The 26,128-nt window shown below is 39.5% G+C and overlaps 1 protein-coding gene across 20 annotated transcripts in view; it reads right to left on the reverse strand.

Moving 5' to 3' along the window:
* Positions 1-26,128, reverse strand: part of RIMBP2 (RIMS binding protein 2) — a 547,982-nt gene that overhangs the window by 141,905 nt on the left and 379,949 nt on the right. For all 20 annotated transcript variants that reach the window (XM_063454348.1, XM_063454352.1, XM_063454358.1 and 17 more), the window contains one exon: positions 3,735-3,824. In XM_063454348.1, coding sequence (XP_063310418.1) covers positions 3,735-3,824 — 90 coding nt within the window. The remainder of the gene's footprint in view (positions 1-3,734; positions 3,825-26,128) is intronic.

The following is a 26,128-nucleotide window of genomic DNA, read 5'->3' on the forward strand; positions in this document are numbered from 1 at the left end:
GCACCAAAAGTGCCTTCAGTGTGGAAGTGAACAGCAGATCTGAAGGTTGTCAAGAAGGTTGTCTGGTCTGTTGAATCATGTTTTTTCTAGATTAGGTGGATGGCTGGGTGTGTGTGCAACATTTCCCTGGGGAAGAGATGGCAGCACTATGGGAAGAAGGCTGGCCAATGGATGCAGTGCTATGCTCTGGGCAATGTTCTGCTGGAAAACTATAGGTCCTGGTATTCATGTGGCTGTTACTTTGACACATACTACGTACCTAGAGATTGTTGAAGACCATGTACTTCCCTTCATGGCAATAGTGTTCCCAGATAGCCATGTCCTTCTCAGCACCTTCCCACACTGCAAATATTGTTCAGGAATGGCATGAGGAACATGGCAAAGAGTTCAAGGTGTTGCCTTGGCCTCCAAATTCCCCACATCTCAATTTGATGCTGGTATAACGATATCCGATCTATTTTGCAACTTGCAAGAGTTAAACAACCCCTGCTAATATCTTGGTTCAGGATACCACGGGACATCATAGGTCTTGTGGAGTCTATGTCTTGACGCATTGGAGCTGTTTTGGCAGCATGAAGGGGACACAATATTGGTTTTAATGCTGCGGCTGATTAGTTTAAATTAAAGGGGGGATGCAGACTTTCTACAGACAAGCAGAGTAGTGCAAATCCCATGAAATTCTCCTATTTTTGGTATATTTCCTGCAATAATAATTTTCTTATTCCACATCAGACTCAATTTATTTTATTTATTTCTCTTATAGAATCTTATTTATACAGCATGTCTGTCCTCTGTCCATGAGAGGTGTCTAACATCAGAATTTTTGTTAAGTGAACACAGTGTTTCATAGCTATAAAATTCCAAATAATTTGTGTTTATAGTATCTGTCCAGAGAGGTTGCATGAAGAACTGGCAGATAACTTTGATTTTCTATAAAGTGAAAACCAGTGAGGCGAACATATGGTCACACGGGCTTTATGGACTAGATTTCATTTTGCATTACTTTGCAAGCAAATAAAAGTTACATTGTGCCAGAGGATACTAGTCCACAAAGGAAGTTATCCTCAATTTTTGTTGCAAATAAAAACATAAAAAAAATATTCTCTTGGTAAGGACTAATGATGGTGTATGCAAGAAAAAAATATCTTGATATCTTGTGTTAGTTAGATGTTTTTAAAGTGGTGGTGGCTTTATATATAATATATATGTACAGTTAAGGAAAGAATTCTCTCCTCTTTGCTTCTCCCTCCCGAAACCACACCTTCCCTACCCTACAGGCTTTCTTCCCAGCTACAGAATAGAAGGTGGCTTCGCTTCTCCTCACCTCTTATCCCACCACCTGTCTGCTTGATCCAGTACCTTCCCATCGTATGAGATCTCTCTCCCCTTGTCTTGTACCATCCTTAACACACATCATATACTCTTTCATCTAGTGTTGTCCCTGCTCCCCTTAAGCATGCTAATGTCGAACCCATCCTAAAAAAGCCATCCCTAGACCCGTCTTCCCCTTCCAACTCTAGAAAGACTTCCTAAATTCCAGCTCCCTCTTCGTTCCTCTTCAATCTGGCTTTCGCCCCCTCCACTCTACTGAGACTGCTCTTATTAAAGTTACACATGACCTAATCACAACTAAATCCAAAGGCCACTACTCCATACTAATTAGTCTTGACCTCTTTGCTGCCTTTAACACTGTTGATCATGTCCTCCTTCTCCAAACTCTTAAATCCCTCAGTCTCTGTGACACTGTCCTCTCACGGTTCTCCTCCTATCCCTCCCAACGTTCGTTCAGTATCTCCTGTTGCAAAGACACCTCCTCCTCTTGCCCTGTCTCGGTTGAAGTCCCCCAATGATCTGTTCTTGGTCCCCTTCTGTTCTCTCTTTATACAGCCTCTCTTGGAAATCCCATTAACCCCTTTGGATTCCACTACCATCTGTATGCCAACGACACCCAGATATATCTCTCCTCCATGATCTTTCCCCCGCAATCCTGCAACGTGTCACTGCTTGCCTTTCTTAAATCTCTGATTGGATGTCCTCACGCTTTCTGAAACTCAATCTCTCTAAAACTGAGCTTCTTATTTCCCCCCTCATAATGCCGATCCTCCTCCTTCACTTTCCCTGCAAGTTTATGGTACTTTCATCAGTCCTCGTTGTCTTGGTGTTATCTCTGATCCTGGCCTCACCTTTGCACCAAATATCCAGTATGTTGCTAAAACCTGTCGATTCCACCTTAAAAATATTGCCTGCATCCACCCCTTTCTCACGCAAGATGCTGCCAAGGAGCTTGTTCATGCTCTAGTAATTTCTTACACGGACTACTGTAATTCTCCCCTAATTGGTCTCCCCAAAAGCCGAACTGCCCTGCTACAATTGATAATGAATGCTGCCGCCAGGCTGGTCTTTCTCACCCGTCGCTCCTCCCATTCCTCGCTCCTCTGTCGATCCTTACACTGGCTTCCTGTATTCCTGTGTCAATTCAAAATACTAACCCTCACCTATAAAGTTCCAACAAACTCTAGCCCCTCTTACATTTCTTCCCTGATTCATAGATATGCTCCTTCTCGGTCTCTCCGCTCTGCCGGTGACCTTCTTCTCTCCACTTTTCGCACCCTTACTGCTAAATTGCATTTGCAGTACTTCTCGTGGGCGGCTTCCTTCTTTTGCAACAGCCTGCCTACCCTAGTCTTCAATTATTTAAGAAGTCCCTCAAAACACATCTGTTCAGAAATGCTTATGGACTCCCAGAGTATACTTATCCAAATCTGTTTCTCGCTCTTCTAAAAGAGTCATACTCCACTCTCACCTCCAGCTCTGCTACTTTTCCATCTTGTTTGATGGCTGTCACAGTAGCTGCCCTGTTGTGTATTTGTACCCCACCTCCTCAAGACTGTAAGCTTGTTTGACCAGGGCCCTCATCTACATATTGTTCCTGTGTCATTGTGTAATTGTCTCATTTATTGTAAATTCCCCCCTTTCATAATATTGTAAAGTGCTGCAAAATTAGTTGGCGCAATATAAATACAAATACTACTACTACTACTAATAATAATGTATTGAAAATAGCATTATATATAACAGGGTCAGGGGTATTTGAATTAAGAACACTCAACTAGAAAAAAAAATAATAATAAATCACTGTTAAGTAGATACACCCCAATGAATGCACACATACATTTTCATGCATCTATTTATTGGGGGTATATCTTAAAACAGTTTCCAAAAGCTGCACTTCTTATGAACGCCAGCCTTTGCAAGCCCTCTCCTTTTTCCATGAAAAAATTCTCATCATTATCCTTTCAGTCTCTTCATTGAGAAATAGCCACTGAGACCCAATCATTGAGAAGCCTCTGAAGGGCTCCCTCCATGCACTCGCGCGGCATACTGAGCGCCTGCCACTTCCGTTAGCTGATGGGAAATCTGCGGCTGCTCAATAATTACCATAAATTAACATATAGCTATCACAATAATCATTTCAAAAGGATGGAAACATAAACCATACTTTTGGATATCACAAAGCACAACTCTTTACTCTTCCAACATCTAATTGATTTAAAATGTGTTTATGTCCATGAAAAGATTGGCAATCTCAGAATGCGATAAATGTCATTCAGCAAAACATTTATGTTGCTTGCAGTCATTAGTGCCATCATTACAGTTACTCATCAGGTAACCATGTATTTGCAGTGATTCATCATGGGAGAAAAGGCATGTCATTCAAATTCAACAAGAGTTACCTGGTCATACTGCAATGCCTTGTGGGACAGGCTGTCATACTGAAGGCTTATGCGACTCTTGTCTTGAACAGCATCTTTTAACTCATCTTCCTAAAAAAAAAAAAAAGAGAGAAATTATATTTAGTGCACATACAGCAAATACTTATTTCCAATATGAAGGATTTAAAGGGACACTATAAGCACGTCACTGTACCTGTAATGGTACCACCAGCCTTTGACTTTTGTCCTGATTTGGATCAAACTATTTTGGAGCAGTTTGACACAATGCAGGACTATTCTGCTAACTAAAACCAAGCCTAATTCCTGTGGGTCAGGAAATGCAGAAATTACCTTGATAAGGTTTGCAAATGATAAGATGTTACTTCTCTGGGAATTTCACCATTTAAGAGTACACTGAAAACCACCTGTAATATTTGTAAACATTCTTTTTTTTTTTCACGTGATGCTCAATATTCTTTTATATTTATATTAAAGTTTTGTGTAAAAGACATCACAACCCAGTTCAGTCCAGGCACAGATTGCAAATTAAATGTAAAAATAGAGACATTGTTTTAATTCTCTTCTCTGTATGTTTTCTCTATGCTGACTGCTATAGACAGAGCTTATAACAATGACAGACAGGGAGCCAAGATGGAGGAGCCTAGAGCAGGCTAAAGTGGTGTTGATTTCTGCATTTATTTTTATTTTTAAAACCTCACAAATACATACCTGTTAAATATAGGGCATGAGGTAACATAATATTTCACCTTTAAAGTAAAGTAATAATTGACATTTTGAGAGAAAAAAAAATAGATTCTCTCTTCATGACAGAAGATGAGTGAAGGTGGTTTTCGAACAGCTTTACTTTTACCTGGGTTCCCCGGGCACCCGCGTTCCGGACCCCTCTTTGCATATAGCTAAAGCAGAATTTCTCCTTTCACATTAGATGTATCTATTTGCAAGGAATTTAGTGGCTGAGGCTTTTAACTGATGCTCTCAGGTAATTAGTTATGGGCAAATGAGGGCAGAATTGGTACCAATAATGCAGAAGTAGTAACTTGTGCTTTAGTGATCTGAAAGGAACGTGGTAGGTGAGTGTCAAACTATTTAAAAATTATATGACTCTTATTCAGGGAATGATTCCAATGGGCTTTTGCCACTATAACTACAGTATGCTATTGGATATGGTGCTTAAAGGCAGAAGAGTATTTTATGCAAAATGCGTTTTCAGTCAAGGTGGAAGGATGACCAGGAGTGGATATTCAGGCCAAAATAAAGGTGGATAAGTCAAACCCTGGATATGATAGATACAATAAATACAAGTCTAAGATAGGTGAAATAAGAATCTACAAAGCAATATCTTTAAGTCCATAAAAGTAAAAAATAAATAAAAAAAATCACAATATGTAGAAATAAGGGAAATCGTATGATGGAATATAAATGTAGAAATCTGGCCTGTGTGTTACTTTACCATATGCCTTAGTGGAAAACTGGTTTTGCATAGTTAATATAAGGTGTTTTCTACATGGTAAATACATGGTGAGCATTGATATTAGAGATATGTAGGAGATCAACCCCTACTCCCACCACCTTCTTAGTCATTTTTAAATCCATTTTTCTTTATAGTATTTTTGTTCCCTTTGTATATACATGCAAATATGTGCACATCCCTTGATTAAAGGTTAAAATAAGGATGTGGTCTCTTTAAACCATAATCTGAAGTGAGCACTTGGGGCTGTGTATAGTCATGGGTATTGGTTATAGGGTTTATCATAATTGTTTGTAATGTGTGACCTTGTGTCTTAAACAGCAAAGTGTTAAAACCCAAAAGGCAGAGATGGAATTGTTAAGATAGCAGTATTCCGCCAAGTGATTAGGCAAATACTCTTAAAATAATTATTGTGGTAGAATGTTGTATTTTCTTTTCCAATTAATATCATTATTCTGTGATTATAAAATGTCAAGAGATAGTGTGTTGTTTGGCTACCCACTTAATTATATTAGTGCTCTCTCCCCAGTGCTGGAGAGTGGACATCTGCCCAAATCCATGTGCATCAGACCTATCAATTTACTACATGGAGGGCAGCAGAATGCTTCATCTGGGATTTTAATGCAATAAATAAATCCTCCAAAATGTACATGAATACAATGTAAATGTGTCCCAGAAGTGGAATAGTCACGTATATATCATATGCTTTACTACTTTGTAGAGAAAACCAAAACAAAACAGAACAATGTCTCTTCAAACTGATATAATAACCACTGACCAGTCCCGTTGCCATGCTATAAACTATCAACTTTTTAAAAAAAAATTACAGTCCTGCCTCTCATTGGCACCATGTTGGTTTCAACACAAATAAAGCCAGGAGTGTTCAATAATTAGACCACGTAGTGAATTCACGGTGAGGATATGCACTACATAACACTCTGGAATTCCAGCAAGCATGGTGGGCCTGGTAGAGGCCTACTTGGTGTCCCATACAAAGATGAATACTTTACTCTCCAACTGTTAGGGCAAATGATTGTTGTGTTGATGTGGCGACTGCTTATCTGACTATAGATACCCTTTTTTTTTTTCTCTTTTTTTTTTTACTTCAAAATATATGTGCAGCTAAGTACACATTTTTTGTTGTTTTCACCAATCTGTAAAAATAGCATGATTCTTAATGCTGCATAATTTATGCAATGCTATTTGCTTTGTTATGAGACAAATCCGATTCATGATCTTTATTGCTACATTACCTTTGTAATGCTACTTTTTCTGTTCAAAAAACTTTATAAACGTCCAGCACTTATTGACACTACATGATAATGTAGAAATACAGACTGACTGTATCATTTCACGGCTTTCAAAAATATGCTAGAGTAATAAATGGCATATATAAAGGGACATTCTAATTCCCAAATCCCTTCATCTTAATGAAGTTAATTCTGGGCACAGAGAGTTCTCCTGCAACCACATATAGTGTTGTTTTTAGAAACAGTACGGTTAACATTTTTCAATTCCCATGCCTACTAGGGGAATTGGACAAAAATAGATGATTGAATCTGACACCCGACATCAGCATGCAAAGTACGCTGACCCTGTATACTGCGTGCATACAATGCTCTATGAGAACCATCTAACTGGACAAAAGTCATCAGGATGAGGATTAGGTCACAGTGAGAAGACTGTCCTGACACTTGAATTAAGGTAGGTTTCACAATTCTTTTTTTAATGATTTAGGAAGAACATCTCCCTCCCCCTCCCCCCTCCCCACAAAGAAAAAACAACAAACCAAAGGGGTCAGTATTCTAAAAGGAAAAAAGTACATACGGACAACGTATTATATTAAAAGAGCACTATAGGAGCCCAGACCACTTCAGCTCATTTAAGTGATCTGGGTGCAATGTCCCTGTCCCCCTTAAGCCTGCAATTGTAAATACTGCAGTTTTTGATAAACTACAATAATTACTTTGCAGGGTTAACTCCACCTCTAGTGGCTGTCTACCAGAAGGACTACCGGGTGGTTAAGCAACATTTGGTCGCCTAACTGATGATGGATGTCCTTACTCTATGCATCCAACTCTGTTTTCCTAGCACTGTAATTCCCTTTAATCCGAGTAAACTGGAAGAATATTGACTGCAGTGAGGCACACTTCCTCAAGCTTACATTGCAGTGAGCGCAGTTGAGATCCTACAACTCCAAAGTTACTTGCCCAAGATCTCTCATAACTCACTTTGAAAACACTTACAGTAGCCTCGAGTGTTTGTTAGTCATGAAAAATCACAAATGATGCCAGTCAACCAACTAACAGAAACGGCAGTGTGTATGGGTTTACGTTATGTACATACCAACACCATAAGGGAATGGGTTTCAAGGTTGAACTTGATGGACTTTGCAATAGGAGAGATAATTACAATGAAAAGATCAGAATTGGGTGAAATAAACTGTAGTCCCTTGGTCTCTGCAATCCCCATTGACCAGTACCAAACAACAGATATTCAGAGGTAGAATTTTGAAATGTAATTACGTATTTTTGCATAATATTAATTTGCATTTCTGTTATGTAGTACTACGTATAAAGTAATATTAAAATCTGACAATTACATCAATAGGTCATCATAAACATCTACAGGTCAAGAAGTTAACGAGAAGGGTAAAGGCTATTTAAGTAATTTATTTAATAACAGAGAGTTTACATTACTTATTGTTGATATATTACAAAGCAAATTTACCAACACATTTTCCATTAACAAAACCATTGCAAATTCATGCTATATGCAATACAAACAACAGGCAAAAAACTGCAGAGGATTTGTTCCATTTTAAAGATAAAGAACAGTGAGGGACAGGCCCGCAGTCCTATGCAAACAACTGCATGGCCACCTGGTGTCTAATAAGTTATTTACACGTACAAACAAAAGAGATGGAAAACATAATGTCCTCCATATGTTAGTTATGACCAATTTTAACACAAATAAACACGATCCAATAGAAAAATGATGAAAGTGACAATAAGAGCTCTCATCATTATAACACTACTAAGCAGTCACTTTATAAGCAGTCACAGGAAAAGTGTAAAAAAAAAAAAAAAAAAAAGAGAAAATTAAAATGTTCCCAACATATGTACAAGCACAGTAACGCTTTCTGGTTTCAGAAATAATGGAACAGTAGGATCTCATCACATCTAGATCGACATTGAAGGAAATCGTCTCTTACCTGGTTATAGATCAGCTGCATCCTTTAGATGGAATGATGGAGAGTCAGGGATGTGTGTGCTTGTGTTGCTTGCAATGTGCTAAAACCCCTGAATTGTCTTTTAGCAGACGCGTAAAAGACTGGATATGAAATTACACAGTACAAGGATGATTTTTGTAGTCTAATGTAATCTGACAATACTGTCTCGGTAACTAAGTTCTACATTGCCTGGAGTAAGGCATCTGTTTGTGTATATCTGGTTTATTTATCTTAGACATAACCGAATGTCTTTCTTCCTGTTACACTTTGAATTAACCTTTCCATATTAATGATAGAAATTCATAACTTTCTCTAACGTCAAGCAGAGCGCTAGCATGGAGAATAAATATTTTAATATTTGCTGTGGGAGACTTTAAATTCAGTTCCGTTATAATCCCTTCTTTGGGATCAAAGCTTCATTAAAATATTCCACTCCTTGGATTTAATTCGCTCTTAATATTTATCTTTGCTAGGAAAAAAAGGACAACTTAATTTCTACTCATGGTTCTTAAAATTGAGGTCAGCATCTGATAATGTTTTAAAGATATTACGTTAATCCACAGAAAAAGTGCTTTTTATATCTATTTCGCATTTCATGCAAATGTTAGCTATACAGTATATGAGATCCAGAACTTGGCAAAATCAATAAGTATCTCTACAATAAAATATCATTAAGTACATGCATTAATCTGAAAACAGTTTACTTAGATACACACACACACACACATCTATATATACATACACACACTATATATATTAATAATTTATATTAATTATATATATATATATATATATATATATATATATATATATATATATATATATATATATATATATATATAGTGGCAGTGTGAGGGAACACTGCTATATTACCCCAGAATGGCACTTTCAGTGTTTCCTTACTAGCGGGGGTTAAAAATCAGGTTGCTCTAGAACACTAATTGGGGAACTACATAAACCCTATGCAGAGGGGAATCAGTCTCTCCTGTGTAGAGCAGAGGCGGAGATAGAAAGACTGTGAGCCTGAGAGTCAGAGAGACTAAGAGACTGCTAAACCAGTATAGCCAGAAAAGCTATTTTGCATTGGCGTGCGCACAGAGTGTGCCTGGGCACACCCTAATCTAAGGTGCCCATGTGTCCCGGATCGCCCGAGACAGACCCGCATTTTGTGGTTCTGTACCGGTATGAGTTGGGCCCCATATTAGTGAAGAGATTTGCTGCCTGCCAACCCTCCCTCCCTGCCCTCCCAGCGCTGCGAGGAACTGAGATCACACGCAATGATGTCACTTCCTCCCAGCGCTCTTTGCATATAGCTGCACGGGAGGAAAGTGAGAGGAGCTCCCAGGACCAGGTAAGTGCATGGAAGGTGGGAGTGGGGTGAAATCTTTATCATGGACTCACTAGTACTACTAGTGATTCCATGATAAAGATTTCACCCCCCCCCGCCCCTCCCCTTCCTCTCAGTGAGTCAGTATTGGGGGTTGGAGATGAAATGGGGGAATAGACATGGGGGGGATGGACATGAAATATGGGGGGATTTGAAATATGTGGGGGGATATTAAATATGGGGAGGAATGGACTCTGAAAGCCACACTGCGCCGCTGTGTCCGGTGTGAAGAGGGGCAAGGAAGTTAGTGCTCACTAACACAGATTTAGACAGATTTGTGAACAATATATGAGAGAAATAGGCTTTTGTGTACATAGAAAAAGTCTTAGATCTTTTGAGTTCAGCTCATGAAAAATGGGGGCAAAACGGAAAGTGTTGCGTGTATAATTTTGTTCAGTGTATGTATATACACATATATACACACACACACACCTCTCCCAACATTGGCAGGCATGAGATTGGGATGGAATGGTGGGCCCTGATGGGCATCACCAGTGTAACGATCATACACCACATGCACGTGTCTAGTTATGTGCTCGTGCTGTGATACAGTTCCTTGGTGTCCCTGGATGCGGAAAACCAGGGAACAAAATTGGGACGGTGGGACAGGTCCCTGATGTTGGGACTGTTTTTCCATACTTTTAGAATAACTAGTCTGCTTGTCCAAACTCTATGAAATCAACGTATATATTTCTGTACTCTTTCCCTCACCTATATATGTGCACACAGATCAATCATTGCTTGACACATTCAATGCTCTTAAAATGTTACAGCCAGTAACTCACCTCTGTGTTTTACAGCTCAAGGCATTGAGCTGTAACAATGCATTCTTCCCTGTTTCCTACAACAATTCTCTCTTAAATAATATAGCAATAGATGTAGCCAAAACATAAATAAAACACAATATATATTATAGAATTTTCAGGTCACTGTCATAATTCTGTGATATTCTCATAACTTTGTGATGAAAGGACAAATTATAAAGGGCTGCAAGATGCTACATTGCACACAATTTTTAATTAATATATCAACTTTTATCGGACTCTACATTATATTCTGCTTATATTCTGACAGCATACCAATCATTGGGCATGCTCACTTTCCACGTGCAGAGATTCCCTTTCCTTGTAGGAATTAACCTGCTACAAATTAATGCAGAGAGTCATTAAAACATTATTTATTTTCTGCCATTTAAAAAAAACTAACAAAACAAACAAATAAAAAAAACTAGTGAAAAGCCACTTCAGCGTTATCCACAATTCAAATATTCACACAGTGCAACTACAATGTTATCAAAATAGTAAACAAAAGGTGTTAGCGCTTAGTTGACATGCCCCACTCAAATAATAAAGCTGGGGTACTACAAATACAGAACAAGAAAAAGGAATGAGCTAGAGAACCACCATACATACAAGTACGAGGTGGCCTTAAAAGAGCCTATAAAAGGGCTCTGTTGACAGATAGGCCAGACTTTTTGTCGGACTCACCAGATGCCAACTCTGGCACGAATAAAATCATCAGGATGATTGGCACATTTGATACCGTGTGGAATGTAATAAAAGAGTCACTCCAGAAATTCTGGCCTATACTTCTTAGGGACTCACATTTGAAAGAAATACTGAACCCATGTGCTACCATCACGGCCAGGAGGGGTAAAAACCTCCGTGACCTGTTGTCCCCAGTCACTTTTCCTGCAAACAGAATTCCCAGACCAACTGGTTGGTACGCCAAATACCAGTAGGTACCTTCCAATGCGGAAGGTGCGTAGCATGCAAATTAATTTTAAGAGACTCCAAAAAAGTTATAGATAGCGAAGAAAAACAATCTTTCCAGATTGCACATTTCTTTAACTGTAATTCAACAGGCCTGGTCTATCTCCTCACGTGTAGTTGTAAGCTGATGTACGTGGGGAAGACATTCAGGCCTTTTAAAGAACGCATTAAAGAACATGCGAGATGCACCAAGAATCGCGTTGAGACGCCCATCTCTAGGCATCTTAAAGAACACCATGATGGTTCATCTAAGAACATACGTTTTTGCGGTCTCGAGCTGGTTAAACGCGAATCCAGACAGGGTGATTTTGACAAAATCCTGCGCCAGAGGGAATGCAGATGGATATTCAGACTCAATACCTTACACCCTAGAGGCCTGAATGAAGGTTTCTCCTTCTCTCCTTTCATTTAAAATTCAAATTTAATATGGATTCACTCCGTATAGCTCTTCTGATTATGGGAATCTGACATATCTGCTTCCTTTCGAATGCGCTCTGGTCCTGTATAATAACAGCCTTGCTGTGCTTTTGGGGTTCACTATTAACATGATGCCATTTCGTACTTATACACTCGGTGGAGGGTAATTTTTATATATATTATTTATTATTCATTATTAGTTCTTAGTTATTATACTTTTTTCTTTTCTTTGTCCATTCACTATTATATATTTTTTTATTATTATTATTTTTGACCTATTTATGTTTGTTTATTTGAGCAGTTTTCCTAAATCAGTGGACCCTTTTCCGTGTATTTTACTTTCTTATGTGAAATTGATCTAATACCTTGCCTGCTATTCAATGTATATTCAGCTTATATCCCTCACTGAACCTTACAAATATTAAAGGACCACTCTAGTGCCAGGAAAGCATACTCGTTTTCCTGGCACTAGAGTGCCCTGAGGGTGCCCCCACCCTCAGGGACCCCCTCCCGCCCGGCTCTGGAAAGGGGAAAGGGGTAAAAACTTACCTTTTTCCAGCGCTGGGCGGAGAGATCTCCTCCTGCTCTCCTCCTCCGATCCTCCTCTTCTCCTCCCCGTCGGCTGAATGCGCACGCGCGGCAAGAGCTGCGCGCGCATTCAGCCGGTCACATAGGAAAGCATTCACAATGCTTTCCTATGGACGCTGGCGTGCTCTCACTGTGAAAATCACAGTGAGAAGCACGCAAGCGCCTCTAGCGGCTGTCAATGAGACAGCCACTAGAGGACATAGGGGGAAGGCTTAACCCATTCATAAACATAGCAGTTTCTCTGAAACTGCTATGTTTATGAAAAAATGGGTTAACCCTAGAAGCTGAAGTGGTCTGGGTGCCTAGAGTGGTCCTTTAAGCATCTCAAGCTTTATCTACTCATATTTTCAGTGAAGCTGAGGAATCTGATTACAGAGTCTGAGTGTCATAGTCTTAGACTGTATAGTTACACTTTTATCTACAAGGGACACTGTTTTTGGCCTATACTGTAGGGAGCCTGGGGGAATATATTAGACAACACTGTAGTTAGTAACATTGCACCACTATTATTCTACCTTTTGGTGCGGTCACGATATAAGCTATGCGACTTTGGCAGCTATATATTTCCTCCACGCCCCCTCTGTGCCCTCCGTTCGAGCATTGTAAATCGCAATAATTATGCTCGTTTGGGGGCTGGCTTAACGATAGGGTTAAGCGAATCACACGCCCGCTACCCACGTGGGCCGGCGTGTTCCTTTACTCCCTCCCCTCTCCTCCTCTCTCCCCCTCCCTCCCGATCCGGATTGGATACTGGACTGATGCGTCAAGAGAGGGCGGGCTGGTGTCTGGGGATTGGTGGACGGGATGGTAGAGGCGGGCCGATCTTTCGTTCTTAACACGGCCAGGTAGGCAGACTCGCTGTAGCTCTTGATAAAGGCGTTCATATACGCCGAAACGCGCGTCGAGCATTACAGAATGCCGATGCATTCTCTTTGATGTATTTTTCTTTATTTTCCTTTTTTCCTATTTATTTATTTATGTGTTTGATGTAACTCTGTTGAGGGTCTTTTTGGGCAGTGTGGGGGTTAAGAGTCAGGGATAGCCTTGAGGCAGCCTCGAAGCAGCAGGTAGTTAATTGGGTCACCCTGTGTATATGGGAGACAGTCAGTTAAATACAGGGCTACCTAGTTTGCAGACAGGACATCGTTTGGAGGTTCTTTTTGGTAACTAATTTTATTTTTCATGTATACTTCCCCATGCTGAGGGGCACCTTCCCTATATTTACCATCTGGATCTTCTGTCCACTCTGCATACATTTACCTGATAGCCTGCACTAGTAAACTCTCCAGGGACACGACCACTACTAAGGCTTACTCTATATTCCTATCTCTATCCAATATACCCCTCTGCCCTTATACCAGATCTCTGGCAGGACCCATTTGCCAAGACCTGATTTCTGGTAATATTTTTTATTTATTTGCTAAGACCAACACTTTATTGGTTATTTATAACTTTTTGTGACCAATTTTTGTCTCCAATATTCTTCAATTGTGTTGGATCTAGCCAGTCTGTACTTTTTGCAAGGGATACTTTTTTCCACCCTGGCCAGGTATAGGGCCAGCTTGAATCTTTTACAATTTATGTATTTTTTGTTCTATTAAAGGTACACATACCCACGTCCTATCCCCCCTGTCTTTGTTAATTTTTATTTGTGGTTTTTGGTTCTGCTTTTATTTATTTGTTCTCCCCTCCCCCTCTCTATGTAAGTACATTTACTGAAGGGGTATATACCACTGAATGAGCAGCCTTCCACCTCGTACTTGTATGTATGGTGGTTCTCTAGCTCATTCCTTTTTCTTGTTCTACATTTATTCCTGGGGTAATGCCCCCTATATACCTCTTAGTAACCTACATTAGAGTTTGAGGTGTTGGGTTTTCCCCTACACCCCATCTCTCTGTCTCTTTATTTTTGTACTACAAATACATATAATATATTTTTTTTTTCAAAGTTTGGATTCCGGGTGTAAAAGAAAGGATATCAATATCTGTATTGTTGTGGACTTTATATTAGAATAGTGATTTAACACTTTGCTATACACAATAACTTTTGCATCAAATCACAGATATTGTATCCACCTTAAAGGAACACTATAGGGTCAGGAACACAAACATGTATTCCTGACCCTATAGTGTTGAACCCACCATCTAGCCCCACTTTCCCCCTACTGCCTCCATAAATACAGTGAAATCTTACCTGCATTTAAGTTTGCAGCTGCTGGCTTTGCCCCTGTCTGCCTCTGAAACTGCCTGCGGTCTGTTGACATCATCAGAAGTGGTGGTCTGAGCCAATCACAGTGCTTCTCCAAAGGATTAGCTGAGATTGTCAAGGAGGCAGATCAGGAGGAGAGCCAGCACAAGTTAAACACCCCTGGTCAATCAGCATATCCTCATATAGATTAATTGAATCAATGCATCAGAGGAAAGTTCAGTGTCTGCATGCAGAGAGGTTGGAGACACTGCAGCACTGCCCCAGGAAGCAACTCTAGTAGCCATCTGAGGAGTGGCCAGTGGAGTTATCACTACGCTGTAATGTAAACAATGTATTTTCTCTGAAAAGACAGTGTTTACTGCAAAAAGCCTGAAGGGAATGATTCTTCTCACCAAAAGACATACAATAAGCTGTAGTTGTTCTAGTGACTATAGTGTCCCTTTAAAATAACAAAAAATAGAAACTTAGTGTAATACTGTTGCTTTATTAAAATCCCCCTCTCCCCTTATAGGAACTCTTACAGGACAAGAACTTGGTGCTCGTCTCCTAGGGCCAAAAGCATGAGATACAGTCATAGGCGTGCGCACGGGGTGTGCCGGGTGTGCCTGTGCACACCCTAATCCCCACGGCACGCCTATGTATTGAGACCGGCAGGGGAGATCTCAGGATCCCCCCTGTCGGCTCATGCAGAGCCGGCGCTATCCAAACGCCGGCTCTGCTCTCAGCCTCCCTCCCCACCGACCCACAGGCAGTGAGGGAGGCAGGAGAGTACCGGCGGAGCTCTTGCCAGCAGCTCCGCCGGGTTCCTCTCGCGAGATCTGAGCGTTGCCGCGGCAACGCTCAGATCTCGCGAGAGTGAACTCTAGCCCCGCAGGCTAGAGTTAACTCACCACTGGACCACCAGGGAAGGATGGCAGAACAAGGATCCCCCCTCCCAGGCATAAGGTAACAAGGGAGGGGGGATATTAACTGATCTGCCCCCACCTCCATTGGCCCACCAGGGAATGTAGCAAGGAACAAGAATCCCCCTCCCCACATAAAGTAAGAAGGGAGGGGGGATATTGAGTAATGTACCCCCACCTCCACCCCCCACAATCACCCACACACATACAGCACCCACACACATAAAGCACCCACACATACACAGCACCAACACACATACAGCACCCACACACATACACAGCACCAACACACATGCACAGCACCTACACACATACACAGCACCCACAGACATACAGCACCCACAGACATACAGCACCCACAGACATACACAGCACCTACACACATACAGCACCCACACATACAGCACCCTCACAAAAACACACAGCACCCTTACACACATTACACAAACAGCACCCTAACACACAGCACACAAACAGTACCCTCACAAACACAAACAGGACCCTAACAAACACACACAGCACACTACCAGTACCCTCACACACAGTACATTAACAGCACCCTCACAAGTGCACACACACACACAAACAGCACCCTCACACACAGTACATTAACAGCACCCTCACAAGCGCGCACACACAAACACCCTCACCCACATAGTACACTACCAGCACCCTCACATCACACTAACAGCACACACACACAGCAGTGTATGTGTGTGTGTGTATATGTATATATACACACATATATATATATATATATATATATACACATGCATACATACATATATATACGCGGCGTATGCTTGTGCTTTAGGGTGCACACCCTAATGCAATAGGCTGCGCACGCCTATGGATACAGTACAGCTAGCAGATTAATCTCAGGGTTCCCACTTCATTGGTTCACCGCTGTGGTCCACTCAGTGCACTTGAGCCAGATGAGGTAGCTTGTCATCTGAAAGACGCTGGCCCCCTTTCTTCCACTGAAATAGTGTCCTAACTCCTGCAGGTAGCAAACGAAAATGCCGCCGGCACCATCAACCATAATTTTTCTTGCACATTTATTAGTGTAATATGTATTATTTTACAGAAAGTTTGGTGGATACACAAAGTAACCTTCCACTAGAAGAGTCTAACGTCAAAACAGTGAGTCAGACATCTAAAAATGCAAGGGTCAAAAATGGTTTATCCATCGTTAAATTCTATGGTCCCATCACCAAACCATCGTAGCTATTGGCAGTCAATGAAAAAAAATATTACAATTAGAAACTTACAGGCCAATATATGAAGAATACTTTACTTTTATCGAACATAAGCATCAGGTAGCTCTCCAGCATTTATTATAATATGACTTTCACAATCCCCGACCAAATGTTAAATGGGAAAAAATATAATTTTAGTTTCGAAACTATTATAGAGCCTAGTTTTTTTTTGCATCTGATCTAGAATGAATATTGTGTAATTTGGTAGGGTTAACAAAAGGTGAAAAGATTTTGTAAAGGCTAAACATGAAAATAACGATTAAATGGTTTACTATATATGTTCTGCGTGGTTTACATTTTACCAAATAATGTAGTAGCTGATTTAACCCCTTAAGGACCAAACTTCTGGAATAAAAGGGAATTATGACGTGTCAGACATGTCATGTGTCCTTAAGGGGTTAAAGGACAATATTCACTTCTATTTTTATATTTTTTTTTCTACAGTTCTTCAGATAAAAACAGTTACGCAAACAAAGGAGGTCCCTACACATGCTTTAATTTTAGCATGTAGAATAATTTACTGGTTGATTTATAAAAGTAGGTCAACTGATGTAGTAGAGGCTTTTTTTTTTTTTGCCTGACTGGGAAAAACTGTGCAAAATGCCCAGAGACACAATATCTGCTCAAATACATGTGACAGCAAGTTTTTCTTTAGCAACATCTGAATTTTAAATAGGCTCTCTACTATCAGATTATACCGTTGCTATTTACACTATGTACAGTATGATTGCAAAGATTTCCTGTAATAAACGGTAGCCATGGGTTCTCCAAAATCACATTAGATTATATACATTATTTTAACATATTTGAAATCACTTCCTAATCAAAGGATGCCAAGCCATGCAAGGAAATTACTTGTCTTATAGCAAATGAGTCACTTATTCCCTTGGCAGCCCACTTAATTTAAGAGAATGAAAAGAAGAAATAAGGAACATTTCTTCCTATTGCTAAATTTATTTATTTTTTTTTCAAATTTGTTTCTTTCATTAAAACGTCACCTAGACCATTAAGTAAAAAGCAACTACTCCCCACATAAAATGTAGTTTATTAAATGAGCACTCCAGGTGACATAAGCACTACAACGTGATGTTGTTGTTACGGTGAAATGAGAGTCCTGGTGTCCTCAAGAATAATTTGAAAGAAGTTTGACAATTTACCTAGGTCTGCCAGGGCGCCCACAGCTGTACTGCTTGCTTGCAGTAGAATATGGAAAACTCCACTGAGCTAATCAGTGCCACTCTCATCCACTGAGTGCCCTCAGTCAACTAATGCACTCCTACATTGGGCTGTGCTTAGCTCAGGGGACACTTGGTTTCTCCTTCAAAGGAAGAGTTTCCTTTAATTGAGCTGTAAATTATAGATAGTTAAAGGAATAGAACATTGTAAACCATAATAGCAAAAAAAAAGGTGATAGGGATAGTTTTTGTAAAGTTTTGAGACAGGAAGTAATGCACTATGTGGGTATCTGAGTCCCTGGCACCTGCCTAGGGCCCTATGATATATTAATTGGGCTTTAAAAAAAAGTGTTCATTTGTAACCATATTCTATTCATGGTGATATGTATATAAAAAGTATAAGTCACGTGTTAAAAGATTAGCTCTTTGTGTTAAAATAGGAAATTGTGTGAATGATGCACGGAATAGAGAAAAACCCCTCCATAATTTTATAATTAACTTGATTTTGCGTCATTACTCAACCATCTGTAAACTCTCTCAGCTTGAAAATGTAGCTCCATTAGCGATCACTTCAGATGACATACAGTATTGGCAGCTCCAATTACGGTCCACCCACACTGCCAATCCCACCCAGTCAATACATGCTATGGCAACATACTTGCAGAACTTCGTGATTTACGTGACCTAGTTTCTAACACTAGTTTATAATGATTTACGTGGTGGGTACTGCTCTGCACATTTACCATAGGATTAATATGAGATGTATATTATCAAAGTGCTATATATAAAGAAGGGTTTACTTTTAGTAAACTTAATTTTTTTTTATTTTTTAAAGCAAACATATTGTTTTACTTACTCAAAACTGAAATAAAAATTGGCCTGGTGTGTACATGGAAGAAAATATATAAACAATAACAAAAAAGATATATAAACTATAATGTATCCACTAAAGCAAATATAAAAATAACTCCACTCATGAAAATAAAGTGGATTAACAAACAGGACCAAATAAATTAACAATGGTGTTATTGTTCCTTACATGAATGAAAGAAAGAAAGCAAGCATTGCGAGCCCAAAGTTCTATATCTTAATAGAAAAACATCCAATTTTTTGTGGGAGTGTGGGAGGTATATATCCTTTGTATCAAGCATTTCCTAAATGCTTTCCAAGCAGGAAATATGTATACAGAGACAGGAAGCGAGAATTCTAAATTAAATATTCTTTCTTAGTCATGGACTATCGTGCCACTTCAGAGAATATTTCCCAGGATTCGCAGCCATTCATCACCAGAGTAAATTGAAACCGGAAACATGGAGCCAAAACAAAGCGGTGTATTGCAAGCATGACCAATTTTGCACTTGAGCTCCTTCTGAGTGACAATTCTTTGCAATTGTTGGGGGAGAGAATTCTCAGAAATGATGTTCATAAGTGGCTGAAAGGGAAGGGCTTGACACAACTGTTGTATTTTAGTTCTACAGAAAAGTAGAATACGCAGTTTTCCATGTTTTAAAGTATACCAAGGAATAAAAATGTCTATTGAAGAAAGATTTGTTAAAGGTACATGTCAGGCTTGGAGCTGTTTCTCATCTTATAGATCAGGGGTGCCCAAAAGGTAGATACCCAGATTTTGTAGAACACCAACTCCAGGGTCGGACTAGCCCACCGGGATACCGGGAAATTTCTTGGTGGGCCGCGGCACCTGGTGCTGGGTGGCGCTCTAATTGTGCCCTCACGTAGAGAGGGACTGAGGGATTCATGCAGCCATTTTTAGTAACATCGTGGCCGCGGGCTGCATGTAGGTGCTGCTGGTCCGGTGGCACACAGAGGGGGGTGGCGGCATATCATGGTGGTGCCACTGGGAAGGGTGGCCGCCTAGCAGGTCCGGCAGCACACTCTCTAATAGTGAAAGCAGCAGCTGTCAGAAAGCACAGGAGGACTGAGGGAGGGAGCAGATCTGACTATCATGCTACTACTCTATAATGTGTCCATGCTGGGAATTGTGGGAACCACGAGAGAGCATGATAGATCTGCTCCCTCACCTCCTCATGTGCTTTCTTAAAGACTGTCAGACAAGCAGGTCAGTGTCAGAGGGTGATGAAGAAATAGACACAGGGGAGGGGGGAGAAAGAGACAGAGGGGGAAGAGAGACACATGGGGAGGGGAGAGAAAGAGACAGTGGAGGCTGGGGGAGAAAGAGACAGAGGGGAGAGACACACAGGGGAGGGGGAGAGAGAGACACGGGGAGGAGAGGGAAAGAGACACACTGGGAGGAGAGGGGAAAAAGAGACAGTAGGGTTTGGGGAAGACAGAGACACACAGAGGAACTGGGGGGGGGGGGGACAAAGACACCCAGAAGGTTTGTTGGGGGAATAAAGAGACATACAGAAGGGAAGGGGGACAAAGTGACACAGAAGGCTTGTGGGGGGCTGATCTAGGCTGGGGGAGAAAGACACAGAGTGTCTGGGAGGAAAGAAAGAGGCGCACAGAGGGACTGGAGTTAGAAAGAGACACACAGAGGGACTGGAGTTAGAAAGAGACACACAGAGGGACTGGAGTTAGAACGAGACACACAGAGGGAATTCGGAAGGGGAGAAAGACAAAGGGGCTGGGGCTAAGACACACACAAAAGGGGCTGGCAGAAAGAGACATATAGAGGGCTGGAGAAGAGTAAAAAGAGACACACAGAGGCTGGGATGAAGTAAAAAATACACAAGAGGAGTTGAAAGAGACACACAAGGTGGGTTGTAAGAGACACAAAGGAGAAACATTGGAGACAAGATACACTAAATGAGGTTAAAAAAAAAAAGAAAATTCAAAAGAGGGTTAAGAGAAACACAAGAGAAAAGGGGGGGAGGTGGTGGTGGGGGGAATGCATTTTCACCTGTGTCTTATGCTCTCCCTGCCGAAGAGCTAAATGACAGGTGAGAGAAAGACCTCTTATCCTCTTATTAAAGAACACACACATATATGCATATATATTAATGTGTGTATTAGTAATATATATATATATATATATATATATATATATATATATATATATAATCAAACCAGGAATAATTGGGTTGCACTCACGGACTTGGATAAAAAGTTATAAATTTATTCCATAAATTGATGCAAAATCGACGTTTCGGTCCTCTCAGGGACCTTCCTCAGGATCAAATGACATACGGTATGTCATTTGATCCTGAGGAAGGTCCCTGAGAGGACCGAAACGTCGATTTGGCATCAATTTATGGAATAAATTTATAACTTTTTATCCAAGTCCGTGAGTGCAACCCAATTATTCCTGGTTTGATTCTATCTACAACCCCATGGGAAGTGGCACCCGGCAAGTAACATTTATACTATTTATCTTTTGAGCAAGAGTGCATGGACTATTCCATTTTTTGTATATATATATATATATATATATATATATATATATATATATAATTATGCCTATAATATTTACTTATTTTAATATATATTCAAAGTGAAGAGCACACTCATAGGACTTCAAAATAAGCAAGATAATTTTTTTTTTTATAGTTGTGCAAATGCATACATTCTCCATTTCATTCCCATAACCAAACTTTCCTTAATATGTGAAGTTGGATTGAAACATTGACTATATGCAAATGCAGTCTGCTTAAAATAAAGCCGCTCTTTTGTTTATTTTGAAGTCCTATGAGTGCTTTCTTTCGTTGCATTAATAGTTTTCAATTTTAAGTTATCTTTTCCACCTCTATATCAGCACACTATGCTGGCGCGACTTATTATTGGGCGGGTATAGAATGTTTTTCCAGGGCTGCATTTAGTTCCCAGTCTGGCCCTGCACAACACCCATGATTCTTTGCATGCCTTCAGAATGACAAAGCATCATGGAAGCTGTCATTTTAAAACATCTGGTATCTACCTAGATACTGCATAAACCTATCGCAGATAATTGTATATGTGGTCCGGCATTTGATGGCATTTCCATTCATTAGATGAATGAACCTATGGTTCCAGCAATAGTTCTAGTTTCAGAAATAAAAGCTGTGCAGAAACCACATACAAAAGGTATAAACTACTGCAATGTACACCGGTCTAGAAAGTGCATGCTCTGAAAGTTCATGGATAGTTTGGGTAAGTGTAAGCTTCCTCCTATGTGAGATGATTAATTGGATGGGCATATCATTTCTGCAGTTAGGATAAGATCACTGGAATGTAATATATGGAGCATATGTTGTTATGGTGCTTGAAGTGTCCCTTTAGACTAATACTATGCGCAATGCCCAGAATTCTGGGAATCTAATCATTAATTGTTTCAGATAAGATATAGAGAAATGCCCTCAGCCAGGGCACACAATGGAAATGAGGAGGAGAAAGGAAATGTTTCAGTTTTTCATTTTCCACTCCCTGTGGCATAAAATCAAAATTTGTAACAATAATTGACAGGGAGCCTTGATGAAGGTGCCGTGATCCAGGATAGATGTGGCGATTACATAGTTACATAGTTGTCTGGGTTGAAACAAGACTAAAGTCCATGTAGTTGAACTCTGAAACACATTCTTTTATGCTGTTGATCCAAAAGAAGGCAAAAAAAAAAAAAAAAAGACTCTACATGCACCCGCTTAACTCTGCTCAGTGAGCAGTAAGCCTTTTTCAAGGTTGTCAATCCACCTCATGTTGCAATTTACTACAACACATTTGATTTCATTTTTAATTCATTACAAAAGCATTTAATAAACAGAGGGGAAACCGAATATAAAATAAATAGAAAATTAACAGTCTTTGGAAATGACAATTCTTCTTTAAGTCTAAAATTTTACATCTGTAAACGTACACTTGATAATGAAGGAAACACAGTCAAAACAGATCTGTTTATTATCATGTGCTGGAAATGATTTGACAAATGAACTTGGTCTGTATAGTATCCAGGGTTATGTTTTACTAACTCAATTCTCTGCTACAGATAATACTGCTTAACAGCAACAATGGAAGAGGTCAGTGAGTGTACAGCACGCTTAAACCATCTCTCCCAGAACATTACTTGGCTATTCCCAAGTTGGTAGCTTGCCATCAAACACGTTGGTAGGTCAGCAGCTCTTTAAACTACATTGATCCACAATTGTTAAAACATAGTACTGCTGATCTTCGTCATCAGCGAAACCATTAACAAGCTGCTTTCCTCTGGACATTGAAACTTAGGAATAGCCAATTGTCTGGAAAAGAAACACATAAGCAACAGTTCTACTCACAGTGACTCACAGCCTGCATGAAAAATATGGTTTCATTTTAAATCAGATATTAACTTGCTGTAGAATTTGTTTTTTATCTCTTGCTCTGCAAATTTTACTTTAATCACAAACAGGAGCCTCCTGTAGGATCTAGAAGGTTATTAACAGAGCAGGAAACTAGGAATTCTAAATTAAACAGAATGTGCAAAAAAGGAAGTTTAAACATTAGAGCTCTCTTTATATGAAGTGTTTAGTCAAGTTGTGCAAGTCATGGGAGGCGTGACTAGGGCTGTATAATGAAAGTGATTTAACTCCTAAATGGCAGAGAATTGAACAGTGAGACTGCAGATGCATGATCTATACACCAAAACTGCTTCATTAAGCTAAAGTTGTTTTGTGCCTAAAGTGTCCTTTTAAGTCTAAGTGTTGAAAAACTGAGTAAACTTGGAGTAGCTCTTGAATCTGACATCATAAAACTAATTTCTAGGGGGAAAAAAATGCCACAAGCCACTCAAAGAACACATTTCTGACTCGACATCCAACTTATTTAATGGAATTTTTGCCCTGTATAATGGAAGACGGTATCTTGCAAAAGGTTTTAAAAATATGATCAGTAATACTGATGAGTAAAGTAAACAAGAAAGTAAAATGAAGCTGCTTTGATAATTTGACTGATGATTTTGCATTAAATGTCTGTGACAATCAAATTATGGATTTGTGGACATTTCTGCTGAGATTCTTTAAGATGCTTCATGTGGTAAATAAATGAGTAAAAAACGTACAAAATGACCCAAAATCACTGTTTATTACCAGACAAAACAGAACATATATTCACAATAGATATTATAGTCATCATACTATTATTTAAGTAAATAATATCAAATATATTTATGAGCTCAATGAGATAATATTTGACATGTGGCCTATATTAGAATTTTTGTAACCTTTTAAATCATATTGATCTATTTGTTTAACAATGGCCAGTACTCATTGTGAGAAATATTCATTATGTGGATTGTCATTTTAACCAACAAATAATATCAATTGATCCTATACATATTTCATAAGCCCCCCACAGTGCAGTAGAAGTGCAGTCAACTTCAGTATGAATTATTGAATGTTAACATGTTCCCAAGTCTTAATTAAATATAGCTAGAAAAAAACACAATTACAAGGAGTGCTTAAAACAATTCCACAACAGAGCCATTAAAACCAGTGCAAAAACACTCATTAGGTTATTTACAAAAGTGCAAATTGTCAAATCTACAAATGTCCAATTTTCGCCCCGGATAAGTGAAATGAAAACATAACAGACTTGAAGATTTTTTCTAATTCAGATATTGTGGCTTAAAATTTAAAATTTAGTTGGAAGGAGGTGGGTATAGTGGTAGGCATTAGGAAAACTGCATCGGTGGCACATAACTGTATGTATTAATTTGAAGCCTTTTGTGCAAATCATTCCTGAATACAGTAAGGATAATTAGAGCTTCTAAACTGAGAGTTCTATTTTAGGCTATGATATACAATTATTTTGCTGTTATATGCAATAGCTGTATCATTAGATTGCTTTAATTGCAACAGCCTGGTGTATGAAAAAGAAAAAAAAACCATAGAAAACAGCAGCAATTATACACAATTTTCTACTATTGTAACTACAAAAATAAAAAACCCTGAACATTTCTCACTTAATTTCTACCCCCCTTCCCACTTTGAAACTGATACAATTCTGATAATTTTGTGAAGTGAGTTTTATAGGATCTTGATTGTGTGCAGAGGAGAATAACATATTGCAAAATAAAATGAAATGAACATCTAACTGCACCTTAGAGGTTGTAAAAATATACATATTCTACTATCCATAGTCATATTTACTATTCAATTTACTGGCACTCTGATGAGTCTAATACATTCCCAAGATGAGATGTGCAACTTACTACACAGTTACCTTAGAAAAAGAATAAAACAAAAACTTTTTTTTAATATTGTAATTTGAGTTGTATAAAACTTTTGTGGAGCCTGTCGTTACTGAACTTTATTCTTGGGCATTTCCCACTCACTTTCATGGCAATATACACAAGCATTAGCCACAATTGGATTGGAGCAGCGCTGATGCATTGTTTATTCGTGAAAGGAGTTGGAAATGAAGGAAGACAAAATCATCTAAAGAACAAGACTTTGATAAGGCTCTGCACATATTATGAAGAAAGTGCACAAACAGATAGTAGAGAATTATCATAGGAGAGGGGACTCCAATAGAATGTACCTACTGGTTTCACTGTTTCCCGTGGTGGTTATCTCACTTTTAGATCTGTAGATCACTTTTTAGAGCAGCACACATTGATAAATTTCCCCTATAGCGTGTAAGTGTCCTTTAGTGCCCCTCCAGTTGCTAATCAGGGCTCAGATAAGATACAGATTAGTATATATCAAATTAGTATGTGTCAAAGCTACATGGACAGTGTTTCTCATGGTGGTCCAGATAGCGGTACCAAACCCAGTATAATAGTGCCCACTCTTTCATGATCTGCAAGGGTTATTCACACCACATTACACTGCATGCGTGCTTAGCCCTGGGATAATAATAAAGCTTGGAAGGAGGTTTGAAGTTCCCACTGGCCACATATCACATGTGGGATACCAGTAACAATGTTCTGGTTTGTGGAGGCCCCAGATTCTAACACCAGTGAACTTGCCAACAATATGAACCATAGAAACACAAAACCCAGTAGTTCTGCTCTGAATTGATATGCTATGTGATTATTCCTGCTGGAGGGAATATCGCAT

Source organism: Pelobates fuscus, chromosome 5 (assembly GCF_036172605.1).
Source record: "Pelobates fuscus isolate aPelFus1 chromosome 5, aPelFus1.pri, whole genome shotgun sequence".
NCBI classification, from domain to species: Eukaryota; Metazoa; Chordata; class Amphibia; order Anura; family Pelobatidae; genus Pelobates; species Pelobates fuscus.